This window comes from Tympanuchus pallidicinctus, unplaced genomic scaffold (genome assembly GCF_026119805.1).
Source record: "Tympanuchus pallidicinctus isolate F22 unplaced genomic scaffold, pur_lepc_1.0 scaffold1, whole genome shotgun sequence".
Classification (NCBI taxonomy): Eukaryota; Metazoa; Chordata; class Aves; order Galliformes; family Phasianidae; genus Tympanuchus; species Tympanuchus pallidicinctus.
In genome coordinates, this window is record NW_026294618.1 from 106450737 (window position 1) to 106465758 (window position 15022).

General features: G+C 44.4%; 2 protein-coding genes across 3 annotated transcripts; one reads left to right on the plus strand and one right to left on the minus strand.

Annotated features, from left to right (window-relative positions):
• The first annotated feature begins 2290 nt into the window (after positions 1–2290).
• Positions 2291–4059, plus strand: RPS27A (ribosomal protein S27a). The gene is made up of 5 exons (XM_052683136.1): positions 2291–2474; positions 2645–2699; positions 2791–2876; positions 3454–3585; positions 3879–4059. Exons 1-5 carry the CDS (start codon positions 2427–2429, stop codon positions 4026–4028), a joined length of 471 nt encoding a protein of 156 aa, XP_052539096.1. The 5' UTR covers positions 2291–2426; the 3' UTR covers positions 4029–4059.
• Positions 4060–5146: 1087 nt separating this feature from the next.
• On the minus strand, positions 5147–15003 carry MTIF2 (mitochondrial translational initiation factor 2). Of its 2 annotated transcripts, XM_052683113.1 has the most exons (14): positions 14769–15003; positions 13412–13643; positions 12829–12934; positions 11495–11666; positions 10898–11058; positions 9934–10110; positions 9262–9401; positions 8748–8872; positions 7739–7943; positions 7085–7337; positions 6399–6539; positions 6094–6258; positions 5762–5902; positions 5147–5403 (listed from the first exon to the last, which is right to left on the minus strand). In XM_052683113.1, the coding sequence occupies exons 2-14, from the start codon at positions 13634–13636 to the stop codon at positions 5234–5236; spliced, it is 2181 nt and encodes a 726-aa protein (XP_052539073.1). In that variant the 5' UTR covers positions 13637–13643; positions 14769–15003; the 3' UTR covers positions 5147–5233. The 2 variants fall into 2 exon arrangements, with proteins under 2 accessions (XP_052539073.1, XP_052539082.1); XM_052683122.1 differs by lacking the exon at positions 14769–15003 and having other exon boundaries at positions 12829–12980; positions 13412–13521.
• Between the last annotated feature and the right edge of the window lie 19 nt (positions 15004–15022).

Here is a 15022-nt window from a genome sequence, read left to right on the forward strand (position 1 = left end):
ACGTCAGTGGGTGCAGATTAGTCCCATTACTGTGGTTGATCTCAGCCCATTGATGTAGCCTATCCATACCACTCTGCAGAGCCTTCCTGGTTTCTGCAAACTTACTGAGGGTGCACTCGGTCATTCACTGTTAAAGAAAGCTATACAAAAAATATTTAAAATACTAAAAAAGAGCAACAAAAACGTCACACCAGTAGGATATGTGACCAGGCTTTTGTGACACTGCTGCATCAGGCCGGTTTGATGGCAGTGGCTGCAATTCTCAGTGAGCTCTGAGCCATTCATCAGAGATTTCTGATGACATTTTACTCTCCCTGTGCTTCATCCTTGAAAGCAGTTCTTCTCAAATGTCTGTACTGCCTGAAAGTGATGACTTGATGAGGCAGATTGTGCAGCGAGGTGTTTCTCTCTGGTAGAGAAACATGATCAGATTCTTGAGTTGAATATCTGATTTTCTCTACATTCCATTTGAAAATTCACGGATTCATGGTATTTATGTCGACTGAAAATCGAGTCACAAATATACCCAAAAAATTGATTTTTTTTTTTTTCCCAATCTTGATACCTCTTCCCAAATTCCTTTGTCAAAATAGAAAGCACTGCTGCATGTTTTTCTCAGCTCACGGGCTCCTTTCACTCCCTCTTTTATGGACAGAAACCACTAAAGCTGCCTGAAGACAGTAATACAGGCCCTACCTCAGCCACTGGCAGCTTCTCACAATAGCAAAGACTTTCTGAATATATTATTCTTCTGGTATAAAACTCCCTATTTCTACTGGTTCACTGCTCTTCTACATTCCAGCAAAGGGATATGCATCCTACAGGTACAGATATTACAACAGAATCATAGAATCATTCAGGTTGGAAAAGACCTTAAAGATCATCGAGTCCAACCACGGCCTAACCATACTACCCTAACTCCAACAACCCTCTGCTAAATCACGTCCCTGAGCACCACATCCAAATGGTATTTAAACACATCCAGGGATGGTGACTCAACCACCTCCCTGAGGAGCCCATTCCAGTGCTTAACAACACTTTTTGTAAAGAAGTGTTTCCTGATATCCAACCTAAACCTCCTCTGGCACAACTTGAGGCCATTTCCCCTCATCCTGTCACTTGTGAGAAGAGACCAACCCTGCTCTCATCTTTCAGGTATTGGAAGAGAGTAATAAGGTCTCCCCTCAGCCTCCTTTTCTCTAGACTAAACAGCCTCAGCTCCTTCAGTCTCTCCTTGTTGTTGGATGCCAAGGGCAGCTTGGTGACCAAGGATAAGGACAAGGCTGAAGTACCTAATGCCTTCTTTGCCTCAGCCTTTAATAGTAAGACCTGTTACAATGCAGTGATTATCACTGTTGATGTTATTATTTTTAAATATATATATTGAACACGGAAGAATGGCTCACACTACCAGAAAACTGGATTTCCCTGGGATGGGCTTAACAGCACATAATATTTTCTCTTAGGTGCCAAAGTCTCAAAGGGCCTCTGCCTTACAATTTGAGCCTTTAATACCGTGTTTTCAGGTTTTGCAGAATTCTTCTCAATAGCTTTTATTCTGAGGAAACAACCAAAGCAAAATCCACGTACGTGCTCTGACAGCAACAGAGTTGTGGACTCAGATTCCAGGACTTTTTTTTTTGTAAAAGTGGCCTCACCAGGGCAGGTCACCTTCCTCACCTGCTGCCCAGCGCTCTTAATGATGCACCCCAGGATCCACCGGCCCTCCTGGGCGCACTGCTGGCTCATGGACCGCCTGCTGGCCACCGGGACCCGCAGGTCCTTCCACGCAGAGCTCCTCTCCATCAGGTCATCCATCCCCTAACCTGTACTGATACATGTGGTTATTCCTCCCCAGGTGTCAGACTCCACTCCTGCTCTTGTTAAACCTCATCAGTTCCTCCCTGCCCACCTCTGCAGCCTGTCCACGTCTCACTGCACGGCAGCACAGCCTCAAACGCCTCATATTCCTGCTGGACTGAAGTCAGGCCGTTACTATTGTAAGCCCTATGAGGTGAAACACAATTAGTAAACGCTCTGCAGACTCATTTTAACCCTCAAAACATCAAACTACCTCACGGCTCAGAAGCAGAGGCAGCCACCTTCATCCCTATCTATCTGGAAACGTGGGTGTTTCAGTTACACATTCACACACCGCACCTCCCCGTCTGGTCCAGGCCCCTCTCCCTCACGAACTCCAACTCCCGGCAGCCCTCAGTGCGCCCGGCCCCGCCCTCCTTCCCGCCATCCCGCCCCCTTCCCGCCCTTCGGCCGGCGCTGCTGAAACCCCGTGCGTGCGGCCCAGCCGCTCTTTCTGCACGCCGCCATTCTGCGAGCGGGACGCGGCCGAGCTCCGCTCCGTTGCCGCGCGTGGCCCCGGCCCGGCCGCCCCTCACCGCCTCTCTCCCGCGGGTGCCGGCCTCGACATGCAGATCTTCGTGAAGACCCTCACGGGGAAGACCATCACCCTCGAGGTGAAGTCCCGTAGCGCCGTGCCGGCTGAGGGCGGGCGGCGGCCCGGCAAGGCCTCGCTGCGGCAGGGCGGGCGGTGCGGGCCGGGCCGGTTGAAGGCAGGCTGCGTGCTCGGCTTGTTGCGGGCTTTTTTTGTTTGTTTGTTTTTCTCCATCGCTTTGTTTCACCACAGGTCGAGCCCTCTGATACTATAGAGAATGTGAAAGCTAAGATCCAGGATAAGGAAGGTGAGTTGAAGACGCTTCTGGCATCCCGCTCTCACTCAGATCCACGTGTGGTTCGCGTTGCTTATCCCCTCTCGCTGTGTCTCGCTGGTAGGAATTCCTCCTGATCAGCAGCGACTGATTTTCGCTGGGAAGCAGCTGGAAGATGGCCGCACGCTGTCTGACTACAACATCCAGAAAGTGAGTAGGAAGCGCTGAGCTGAGCCACGGGAACGGGCTGTGTCTGTGCTGCTCTCGGTGCTCCACCCACGCTCAGCCTCGCTGGCACTCCTGGCTTGATGCTGCCCATAGGTGCAGGTCAGAAGCAAAAGGTTTCCAACAGCTTGCATTGCTTCTGCTCAGTCAGCCCTGGCTCTTGGTGCTGCGACTTTAAATTGCTGCACAGTGCTGCCAGGTTAACCTCACTGTGAGGCCAGGTGAGCAGTGGTGCTACTCAGAAGTGGAAGAAAAATTCACCATTTTCAGCAACAAGTTAGCTTGGTTGCATCATGAAACTGTTCTGAAGTTTCAGATAGAAATGAGGAATGTAGACACAACAAATGAAAAATTGTTTAGCCCTTTTGGGCTTTGGAGTGCAGCAGCACATGGTTCTGCAGAGCAGGTTCGTTTGCAGACTAAATGGCAAAAAATCCTTTTAGAACTTTCACAGTTAGCTGGAACTTGAAATTCTGCTACTTAAATGCTCTTGTAGATGAAAGAAAAAACCTGCTTAAATACTACTGTGCTTGAGAAAGCGTTTTGTGTATTTCATAAACAGGAATCAACCCTTCACCTTGTGCTGAGACTGCGTGGTGGTGCTAAGAAAAGAAAGAAGAAGTCTTACACCACCCCCAAGAAGAACAAGCACAAGAGGAAGAAGGTTAAACTTGCTGTGCTCAAGTACTACAAGGTATGTAGAGCTACCTCTTGAGGAGGGTTGGCAAAGCATAGGCCTCACTGCAAGAGGGACTGGTTATAGCATGTGAAGCCTGTAACTAGCCTGTGTGTCACCAGGTGTATTTAAAATCCTATTTGCAACTATCCCATCATTGACTGCTACAGTCAGGCACTGTTGAACTTTGCTTTGACAATTCTGACAGAGGAACATTTACAGAAAATACTTTGTAGAAGAAAAGTGCTTGAAAATAACTAGTGCTGAATGTGGCAAGTGCAGGTGAGGTGTGGCCTCTTTGTCCTTGGCAGGTGGATGAGAACGGCAAGATCAGTCGTCTGCGCCGAGAGTGCCCTTCTGAGGAGTGCGGGGCGGGAGTCTTCATGGCCAGCCACTTCGACAGACACTACTGTGGCAAGTGCTGTCTGACATACTGCTTCAATAAACCTGAAGACAAGTAAATGTACTAGACAATAAAAATCTCAAATTCTAGACTGTGTGAGGATTTATTTCTGCACGGTGTTTCCTCTCTGCTAAGCTAGAAGGGTTTTAAATTCTGGATGTCGCTACCACCTCCAGTGAAGTCATTTCAGTCTGGAGCTGAAGCACCAACTTGACGAGTGCCTTTGATTAAGATGTTTTTTGTAGCTCTAGAATGCAGCAATATCATAATGCTAGATAATCTTCCAGAAAAATTTTCTTCTCTAAGTCATTGAGTAATGCCTGTGACTGGAGAAAATGTAATACAAACCATTTTTTATAGATGACTTATTAACCAAAGGTGGTGGTTTGTCAGGTAAAATGTTGCATTTTTTAACTCATATTTAAGATTGAGCTATAGTATCTGCTGCATGGAATATATCTGTGTGAAAATACCAGCTCTTAAAAGAGCAGAATGCTGGTTTTTTTTAATTTAAATTTTATTCTATGCCTTTTTAAGGTAAGTCTCCCCAAAAAAATGAGATGAAATCCTGCAGGCCTCAGTGGCCAAAGTCCTGTCCACCTCTACTTGTGTGGTTCATCTGTGTACTACTTAAGATTCAGTGTATGAAATGCATATTTTGGAAACACTCCTAAGCTTACCAAAATATTCTTTCCTCATTTCTGGTCAGCTCTGACAGTGATTTTTGACCTGTTTTTCATAGCATCTGCAAAATGTGAGTAAATTAGTCCCGGAATTGGTTTTGTAGGGGCAGAGTGAGTTTGCATTTTAGAAAGATGGGGTAGTGGTGACAGATGAGAAAAAACTTCTAAGTAAGTGGCCTGTTAAATAGGAAATGAGAAGACAGATGGTACTACTGCAGTTCTGACCAGGAAAATCAGGACATAGAAAAAAATTGAAGTCACATTTCTGTGCTAGGCAGAGGGCAGACCTCACAAAGCTGACAGTGTTCTGAAAAATGGTACAGTACCAGACTGCTCAGAAAGCTAGAGACAAGCATCAGAAATAGCTGTACCTTGTTTCACAAACATGAAGTGCTCGTCATTAGTGTAATCTTGTGTTCCAAGGACATAAGCTGACTGGTTTGATGAGGTTTGAGAGTGGAACAATACAGAAGCAGCAGGTACAGGGACACAGTTTTTTCCATAACTAAGTTCATTTAATGTTAAAGAGTTCAAGGCAGGAACAGGACACCACCTTTACTGTTAGGTATCCAACCCTGTTTTAAAACCCTGGATTCCAGGAAGTTGTCTGTTGAATTTCTTTTTCTTCATAACAGATGATTTCATCTCCAATATTGAATTCCATATGCTTGTCCAAACTTAATCCACAATCCATACCTGTTTTTATTACCTGGACATCATCTTTATGATGTTTCAGTGATGATAAAGATCCTAGAGAGAAAAGGAGAGGCAGAGTTCACTAACAGCATCAGAGCATGGAGATGCTTGGCGTTCCCTGTCTTACCTTGTTAAGATTTTAGGTGTAGCTAGAAAATGAAAGCAAGAAATCCTAGGGATGATGAGCACGTGCAGCTAATGGAAGTCAGGCATCAGAGCTTTTTAGTGGGTGAATCTGGGCTGCTGCTGATTTTCTATCAGGCATGGTGGCTTGGAACAGGTATGACAACCACTACTTTTCTGTACTTGCAATAATTCCATTCTGAATAGCACATCTGACAACTACAACTTACACACCTTTTACACTAATTTCACAGGACCCAGTACTTGTGGGCAGGGCCATCCTGCTTACCTTTCCAAATAACATTCCCTTTACGGATCAACTTAAATTTCATCTTCTTGTCCAGCTGCCCTTTCTGTACTCTGCACCCAGCTACTGGAACTTTGTTTTTTCCTACTGTTACAGAGAAGATGTCAAGAACAGAAGCTTCCCCTTAAAAAAAAATAAAATTAAAAAAGAAAATTAAGTAAAACCAAGTTACACTATTCCACTTACCAAAGCTCTTTACCAAACAGGAAAGCAGCTATAGAGAAGTATTAAATATCTGATAACAGCAGGAACATTTTATCTGAGAATAGATGTGAGGCTGCAAAAATGTAATTGAACACTCAGTGAAAACTCACCTATTGTGTTTTCCACCACGGATGGGGGTAGTCTGCTACTCAGCTCATCTTTCAAATCCTCAATAAGTTTGTAGATGATGTTGTGAAGTTTAATTTTTACTCCCTTTTTAGCAGCCATCTTTTTGATAGTTTCATTTGCTTTCACGCTGAATCCATAAACAACACCTGTCAAACATAACAATCAGCAACTGATCACCAAGAATGACTTCTTAAAGTCAGCGAAAGCATTTGCCACCTCCTCAATGTCAGACTGGTAGCAGAAACTAAACTGTTAACTGTAAATTTATCTTTAAACATACACTCACCATTAAATGTTTCAGCAAGGCTTAGATCAGTCTCACTGATATCTCCCATTCCAAAATGAATGACATCCAATTTACACTCATCATCTGCATCGTAGCTGTCCAGAACATTCAGAATAGCTTCCACAGATCCATCCACATCACCTGTGTGTGTAAATGGCAGCGCTGCTGACCTCGTATAAACAGTGTGATACTGGAGAATTAAGGCAACTCTACACTGTGCAAAATAACCCACATCTTCTACTTAGTACTCTCTTCATGCATTTCTTGCAGTACTTTAAAGCACATCTGAAAAGCCTCTTCATTACAAAAGTGGAATAAATATAATAGGGCCAGAAGCTCCACACCTACTGTTCAGGTCAAGTTTGTGCAGTTTCTCAGCTGTTACTTTTAATGCACACACAGTACTGTACAGGTGGTCAAACCAACTAATATGTAGCTGTTCTTTTCCTCTGGTCTGCTAATGCAGTACTGCTGCTCAAACAGCCTGCTTACACACACATGCATGTGCACCCACAGCACTTCCACTGACCTGCTTTCCTTACTGATGGATGTTCAATACTCTGTTCAGTTTTAAACTGATCAAACTTCTGGTAACTGAAGTTTTGCTAATGCTTCAGAACTATGCTGCAGACTGAGCATCTGAGAAGCACAGAACCAATGCAGTAGTAAACAGAACAGGAGAGCACCTTTAATGATTATGGACAGCACATTTTCGTCCGTTTCTGCTCTCTCTTTCGGTTTTAAGGGCATGAGATGCTTGCTGGCCTTGTACAGGGCTGCCTTTCTCTGTCTCCAGGTCAAATGGGCTAAATTCTGTAGCTTCTTCTCATATTCCATTCTGTGTTCCTTTTGCTTTGCTTCAATAACTTCTCCGTCCTTTTTCATCTTCTCTTGTTGTTCAACATATGTTCTCCAGGCCACAACTTCATGTGCCCTTTGCTGGGCACGAAAAAAATAAAAACATTGCCTTTCAAACCACTGCACTGAAAATCTCCCCCTTAACCCCATTTTATCCTTTTGTTTCTTCTCTTAAACCAGCTCATAAAATTACAACACAGATACTGTTCAGCACTGGATTGTTCTCCAGGTAAAGCCACATCATGGTCACATAAAAGAGAAAACAGCCTTTCTGAAAGCAGAGACACTAAAACATATCCCAGGTTAACTCTGAAACAGCCCGACTCAGGCCTTAATGCCCATCTTTCACCAGTTTATGCTGGGTGTTTAGAAGATGTATGTATTTTCTGAATATGTATATCCTACATACAAAGAAAACCCTTATGTCCTTCCTTCTCATCTTTCTGCAGTATGACTTTCCCATTACACAGTTCTTTCTGTACCTCCGATTCCACTTCAAGGATTTCATCTCCTGCTGAAGGAACTTCCTTCCAGCCCATGATTTCCACTGGGATGCTGGGAGAGGCTGCATCCACAGCTTTGCCATTCTCATCGAACATGAAACGCACTTTTGCCCAGGTCTTCCCTGCAACCAGAACACAGCCTTTCCTCAGAGTTCCTCTTTGGATGATGGCTGTGGTAACTGGACTAGCGGAAAGCAGAGGGGGAAAAAAAGAACAGACCAAATTCAAGTCACTCTCCATGAACTAAAGTAGCCAGGGTTATCACAGGTAAGTCAGCATAAAGAAATGTTTTGGTGATCGACCACAGGCAGAACATTGGTGTGACACCTTCTATGAGCAAGCTAAGAAAAATTTAAAGTGACTTGTAATGATAACCAAAGCCGGGCTGCACTCCTCATTTCTGCAGATTAACACAAGATTTGACATCTTCAATCTTTCAGTAACTTTGCATGAAGTGAATCCCTGCTCCTCCTCACTCAAAAAAAACCCAACAAAAACCACCAAACAAAAGCCAACCCAACTTCTCAGCCTTCAGTTTATTTTTAAAGAGGGGAGAGCACACCTTCCTAAAAGAGAACATGCAAAAGGACTACAGCAGTTCAAAGAGCAAAATGTCAGACCTTTTTTTACAGATTGTGCCATATTCGTGACATTATAACTATGAACACTGCCAGCTCTACTCCTCAGTGATGCTGAAATGCTAGAACAGATGTGTTTTTTGAAAATATTTCCTGAACTTACAGGATTTCATTTTAGTAATACAACGATTTGTCTCAAGCACTTTAGGAATGCCTTTTCTGTACACGATGCTGTAGAATTATGATTTCATTAGCTACAGTTTTATGTGGTTTTTTTGTTTGTTTGTTTTGTTTTTGTTTTTTTTAAGTACAACTTTAAACCTAAAATTTGAGGTAAGGACCACCTACACAGTATTGATGCACTGTTACAAAGTTCCTCATTGAAGTTGCAAAGAACACAGATAACTTACCCTTTCCCTTTGTCTTTGCGAGACTCAACGATGGTCCCCTCTACCAGACCTGAGTAATCTGCCTTCAGTTCTAACATCTCAGCCAAAGCAACGGTTGCTTCTGCCAAAACTGTCAGGTTGTCACCCTGTATGGGACAAAACAAAATAGAAGTAAGGTAATGCACAAATTAAAAGGATCCAAAGTCGAAATCAGCACTACGATCTGCCATTCAGTTCAGAACTTGTGACAACACAGCACCAACAGCACAGATGGCAGCAAAGTAAACAACGTGGCAGGCTGCTCGGGCTGCTGCTCCATTCTGCAAGGCACATTAGTAAGCACAGTTTGCCCAAGGAAAAATGAATCAACGGTGATCGCTGAAGATCTGAGGTTCAAAATGATGCTGAGAAGAGGCAACAGCTCATGGTAACGTGTCTGATACCAGAAAGACAAGCATTCATCTTCCAACTGTCAAACAAGTGTATGGATGCACGTGTTAGACATCCATCAGTGGTTGTTTGATCAAAACTTTACCTTGAGTGCAGAAATATTTACAGCCTGAACATCACCTCCAAACTCCTCACAGACCACATCGTGAGCCAGCAATTCCTTCTTCACTCTTTCAGGATCAGCTTCAGGTTTGTCACACTTGTTAATGGCGAGGATGAGAGGAACTAAAATGAGAGAACAAACCCATCATTAAGCTAACAAAAACTCACTGCTACCAGCACAATTACAATAGGAAGTTAGAACAGGTTGTGACTACTCAGAACAAATCAGCTCACTTGGTATCTACTCCCTAGGCAACTTTAGGAAACCAAAGGCAACTGAGCTATCTTAAGCAGGGGCTTGGAGGAACCACAGTAGTAAAGAGAGGGAAAAAAAGAAAAAAAACAAAGCTACCTACAAACTACACATGTTTTTCTGGCAAATCTGCAAATCCTGAAACAAATATTTCAATATCTTTAGTTGTTAGTGTAACATTCAGCATATTTTTAGACACCTTCCCCATGGAGAAGGCAGCAGGACGAGGGCAGTTTCTTCACAAGCATTATGGCTCTAAATTCAGGCAGTTTCCTTTGAGAGGTGAATAAAGGTGTGCAAAGTGCTCGGTACTGAGCTGCACAGCAACATTACACCTTGTATATTAACTCCGTGGCTTGCCACTCATTTACAAATGTAACATTAACAAGTTGAACACGGTACCTCCTGCATTTTTAGCATGTTCAATGGACTCTATAGTTTGCTGCATCACTCCATCCTCAGCTGCTACAACCAGGATGATGATGTCAGTCACATATGCACCTCTCGCTCGCATGGCTGAGAAAGCTGCATGCCCAGGAGTATCAAGGAAAGTGATCTTTTCCCCAGAAGGCAGATGCACTGTGAATAAATGATATATTTTATAATTAGCATTTCACATAGCTTTCTTTGACCTTTCGTAAATTATGCACTACTCATTTGAGGACTTACAGGGGGAAAAAATAAAAGACATTTTAGGCAGACAGGTGGCTGTTGGCATGGAGGTCAAGAGTGCTTTTTCTTCTTAGAGGAGAAAAAAAAGACACCTTGGAATCTTTCATAATCCAAAACAGTCTAATTTCAACTGGACACATAATTCACTTCAAAGTTTCATCCACACAGTTACATGGATTTGTCTAGCTGAGAGAAAAGCAGATCACTGTGTAATCTGGTCGTTCTCTATAATTTCCTGAGCAGAACAAACAGAGAGGGAAGAAGGGTCTCTTCTCACTGCTAACCAACAACAGGAAGCACAGGAACGACACAAAGCTGTGCCAGAGTCCAGACTGGGTGTTAGGATAAACGTCCTCATTGTGAGGGTGGTCAAGCACTGGGTAAGCTCCTAAGACAAAAGGCTGATGACCCAGATGTCTCAGTGCTCAAGAGGCACCTGGATGATGACCTCAGTAACATGCTTTGACTTCTGGCTAGCCCAGAAGTAGCCAGCAGTTGGATCTCTTGAGGTCTCTTCCAACTGAACTATTCTATTCTAGTTACAAGTTATGCTTTCCTTTTTCACTGCTTGCATATAAACTGGGTATGCTGCAATATTTCCCCAGCGACCTGTCAGCGAGTCAGCCCGCGACGTAAGATAAGTCATTGTACACACACACACACACACACACACACAGGTACACTTGGATCATACCAAGAAAAGCACCAATGTGCTGCGTGATGCCTCCTGCTTCCATGGCTGCCACCTGAGTTTTCCGCAGGCTGTCAAGTAAAGTTGTTTTCCCATGATCAACGTGGCCCATTATAGTAACAACGGGGGGCCGCGGAGTTAAGAACGCCGGGTCTGCAGGAGGTCTGCAAGCAAGACAAAAGATGTTTCATAAACATCAGGTCAGTTCACCAGCCACCCCCCTGTGCCTAACCCAGTGCCATGTGCCAGCACTGCAGAGGTAAGCCTAGCTTCTCCCCACCATAACCACAAATCCGAGCTACATCACAGTTTGCCCTCCTAGCATTCCATCTTCCTGCTGCATCAATTAGTGCAGCAATTCAGAACGCTGAAGAAGAGTTGGCTTTACTTCAGAGGACCACTTAGAAAAACACCTAAAACTAATCAATCTGAGCATCAGTGTCACAGGTAATACCTGTGGCACTATCTATAGTGCATACTTCCTGACTATGACCACATCAGGTACCATCTACACACTGCTGGAAGAAAACACAGTGCACAAACAACCCTTGGAGAAGCAAACAGGCTGAAAAGAACAAGGAGGAATGGTTCACAGTTCACCGTTTCACTGCATCTTTGTTTTCTCTTTCTTTTTCCTCTCTCAGTTTTGCTGACTTATACTTCATTCCTGATTTTTTAACAATCAGCTTGATAGAGTCTTCATATAAAATGGAATCTGGTTCCAGGGAATTGACGTCAATATCTGAGTACAGCAGGGCTTCATAAATATGATCTGAAACAAAGAGAAAGACATTTAATAATCCCATAAAAAAGCACGTGGGACTGAAACACACAAAGATGGTTTGTCTGTGAGCAGCTCAGATTGTACCAACAAGTTTCACTCACAAAGCATTCTTGCTTGAGGCAGATCCATCAGGGAATAACTTCTATCTGCAAAGTCTATGGAAAGTGACGGCCTCACGTGATATAAGGAAGAAGGAAATCTGATAAATGTGCTCATATGCCACTCTCTCTGGTAGTGGATATACAGAGCATACTGCAATAATCAAGAAGTTACACGTGGACTTCAGCATCATCACAAATCTCTCTGAAACACACAGAGAGATGCGACAGACTCTTGGTTCTCTGTTTCTGAGAGGGAAGTTTGCAGAAAAGTATTGAACTGGATAAAATAGATTAGAAATTGCAATTATAAAGGTGTGTAATTATTTCAAATGTCAATGGTCAAAGCACGTTAATAACTCCTTAGAACATCCTTGAAAAATGATTAAACTGAGCCACAGCCAGCAATGGTTCATGGGGTTAAAAGAAACAAGCCTATTTCTGCAATCCAGCTTTAGGGAACCACCTGAAGAGGAAAGTGTCGTGGGCAAGTTCTTAAGCCACCCTTGACACCAGTTAGTCAAATGACTGTTTTAATGGAACACAGATTGCTCCTAAATCAAAGTTCCTGCTCCCTGGCAGGGATCTAAGGGCTGGACTGCACGCAGATGCTCTTCTGCTCCTTCTCTCCTTAGCCCTGAACTCTGAACTCACAGGGATCCATCTTCAACAAAGCAGGATGCAATGTTTCTCTTCCCACAATATTCAGCCCTCTGGGAGCACAACCAGAGAGCAGCCTACCCAGAGCTGAAGCCCATCTGCTGGAGAACAGAGTTCCAGCTTCTTTACACTGAAATGTCCTCCTTGACAGTTTGGATGGCCTGGCATTTTTTCCTCTTCAGCCTGACATCATGCCTACCAACACCTTCCTCCTCTCTGGTTAAATAAATTTGATGAAACAAGTGATTTGGTACGGGCCTACGTTGGAAAGTGATGGACTGATAACCACGGACACCATCTTAGAATACCTTTGAATTCACCATTCATGAAGGTGGTACGAGTGATGGACACACCACAGTGAAATGCATCCTGAACAACAGAGAGGCTCTCACCTATGTCTTTACCCATTGCTCTTGCAAGTTCCTCAACAGTCATCTGCTGCCTTATCTCCACTTCCCCTTTGGTCATCGGTAATTTCCTTCTGTCCTTTTTCTTCTCCTACATGGAATTAGACATGTACATAGGAACACACAGCTGGCATAAACTAAGAAGTAATAAAAACAACATTAAAAAGACAGTGGTCTCAAGCTGCACGCTGCAAACAGTCCTTCTGTCTACAACACTAAGATAAATGAAAGACTTAAACATCCTACTGAACACTTCACATGTGTATCCACACTGCCTTCAGTCGTTTTTAAATTTCAATCGTCCAAAAGAAGGAAAACAAATCATTTTCTCCCGCCTTTGAAAGATTCATGATGCTGCTGGTAAAAGTACTTCATGTCAATATTTGAGAATGAGTCACGATACAGCCTTAAATAAGTACATTTTGTAAAAAAAATAAAATAAAATTAGAATAGTTCCTGTATATTCCTTAATAAAGCATCCTTGTTTTTTGTTATTAAATGCCCAGATTGATTTCTTGCACTTTGAAATTCCACATAAAACCAGAGATTACTGGGTTTTGTGAATTACCTCCTTAGTAGCTAGATATCTGCATGGTGACGAGGCAACTCTGACCAACTTGTCTCTCTGCCAGCACTGTGGATATGGATGAACGGAACGCGTGGGACACGCAGATGACTGTACAGGCTTCCATTGTGCTCTGCAAACTCCCCTGCAGGGAAGAGTGTGCAACTGTCTGCAAGCACCACGGAAATGGATCAGATTTTCAAACTTCAGTATCAGCCTTCGATTCATTTCCTCACTGAAAGTGCAAGAGGACACAATGAAAGCTGCTCTCTGCCAGGATAGCACTCATAGGAACAAAACACACAAACATCACAATCATACAATCATAGAATCGCTCGGTTTGGAAAAGACCTTCAAGATTAAGTCCGACCGTAGGAATGTTTGGGTTCGTGTTGAGGTGTCCCTCAAACTCTTTGGTTCAAAGAGAACTATTGGTGATAGGTGGATGGTTGGACTGGATGGTCTTGTAGGTCTTTTCCAACCTTGGTGAGTCTGTGATTCTGTGTGACCGCAAATGCTACAAGGCTGGCTTTTTGATACTGACAAAGCTGAACTACTTCGTAACACTGTTCATTTTTGGCTTTACTTTCCAGCTCTCTCACTATCCTGTTTCAAACTTGGATTTATTAATATCATCACAACTTAGAAGCCTTCCATCCATCCCTACTGATCTTTAATATGAACTACTAAAATCACGACCCCAGGTGACATGACCTAAAAACAAAGGACATTTATGCTGCATTAACAGTTTCCTTGCTGCAACCTAACTCTCCCCGTCAGTAAAAGCAATCTGCAAAGTGCCACCTCCAAGAGCCATACCACTGCTGCAGGACTGCAGCCCCATTGTGGTAATAGTGCTGTCCTATGCACACAGTGACATCTTTCAAGGCTAAGCCTGTAACTTTCTAAGATTATAGAATCATAGAATGTCTTGGGTTAGAAGGGATCACTGAGTTCCAACCCCTGCCATGGGCTGGCTGTCCCGCACCAGTTGCCCAGGGCCCATCCAACCTGGCCTTGGGCACCTCCAGGCATGGGGCACCACAGCTCTGGGCAGCACTGCCAGGGCCTCCGCCCCTTCTGAGTAAAATTTCCTCCTAACGTTTAACCCCATCCAATCAATTCTTCCTCTGCCAAACGGCCCACCCCCTGAACCACTCCTCCCCAGCTCAGAGACAAGGACGCGGTGCGGGCCCAATGCAGAGGCCTGGCAGCTGACACCCAGATGCCTCTGTCAGACACCCCGCGTCGTTTTATCCATCCGTTTCGCTAACCATCCCGTGTAATTCTCCTATTTAACCGCTCTTCCCACTCAATCTGCTATCCGGGCACCCACCTGCCCCGCAGCCCCCCTCAGTACCTCGGCTATCTCCCCTCACAGCGGCTCCGCACCATCCCCCAGGCAGCCCCCGGCGAGCTCACGGCTCTCAGTCGTCTCTCAACGCCTGCGGTTCCTTCAAGAACTCAGGAACCGTCTCACCCCGCAGGCGGGAGCCGTGAGAACGCCGAGCTGCCCCAAGCAGCACCACCGAGCGCCAGCCCCGCCACCTCTGAGGAACGCGGCGGCCGCCCACTCCCGCCCCGCGCCTGACGCCAGCCGAGCCGCTCTGCGCA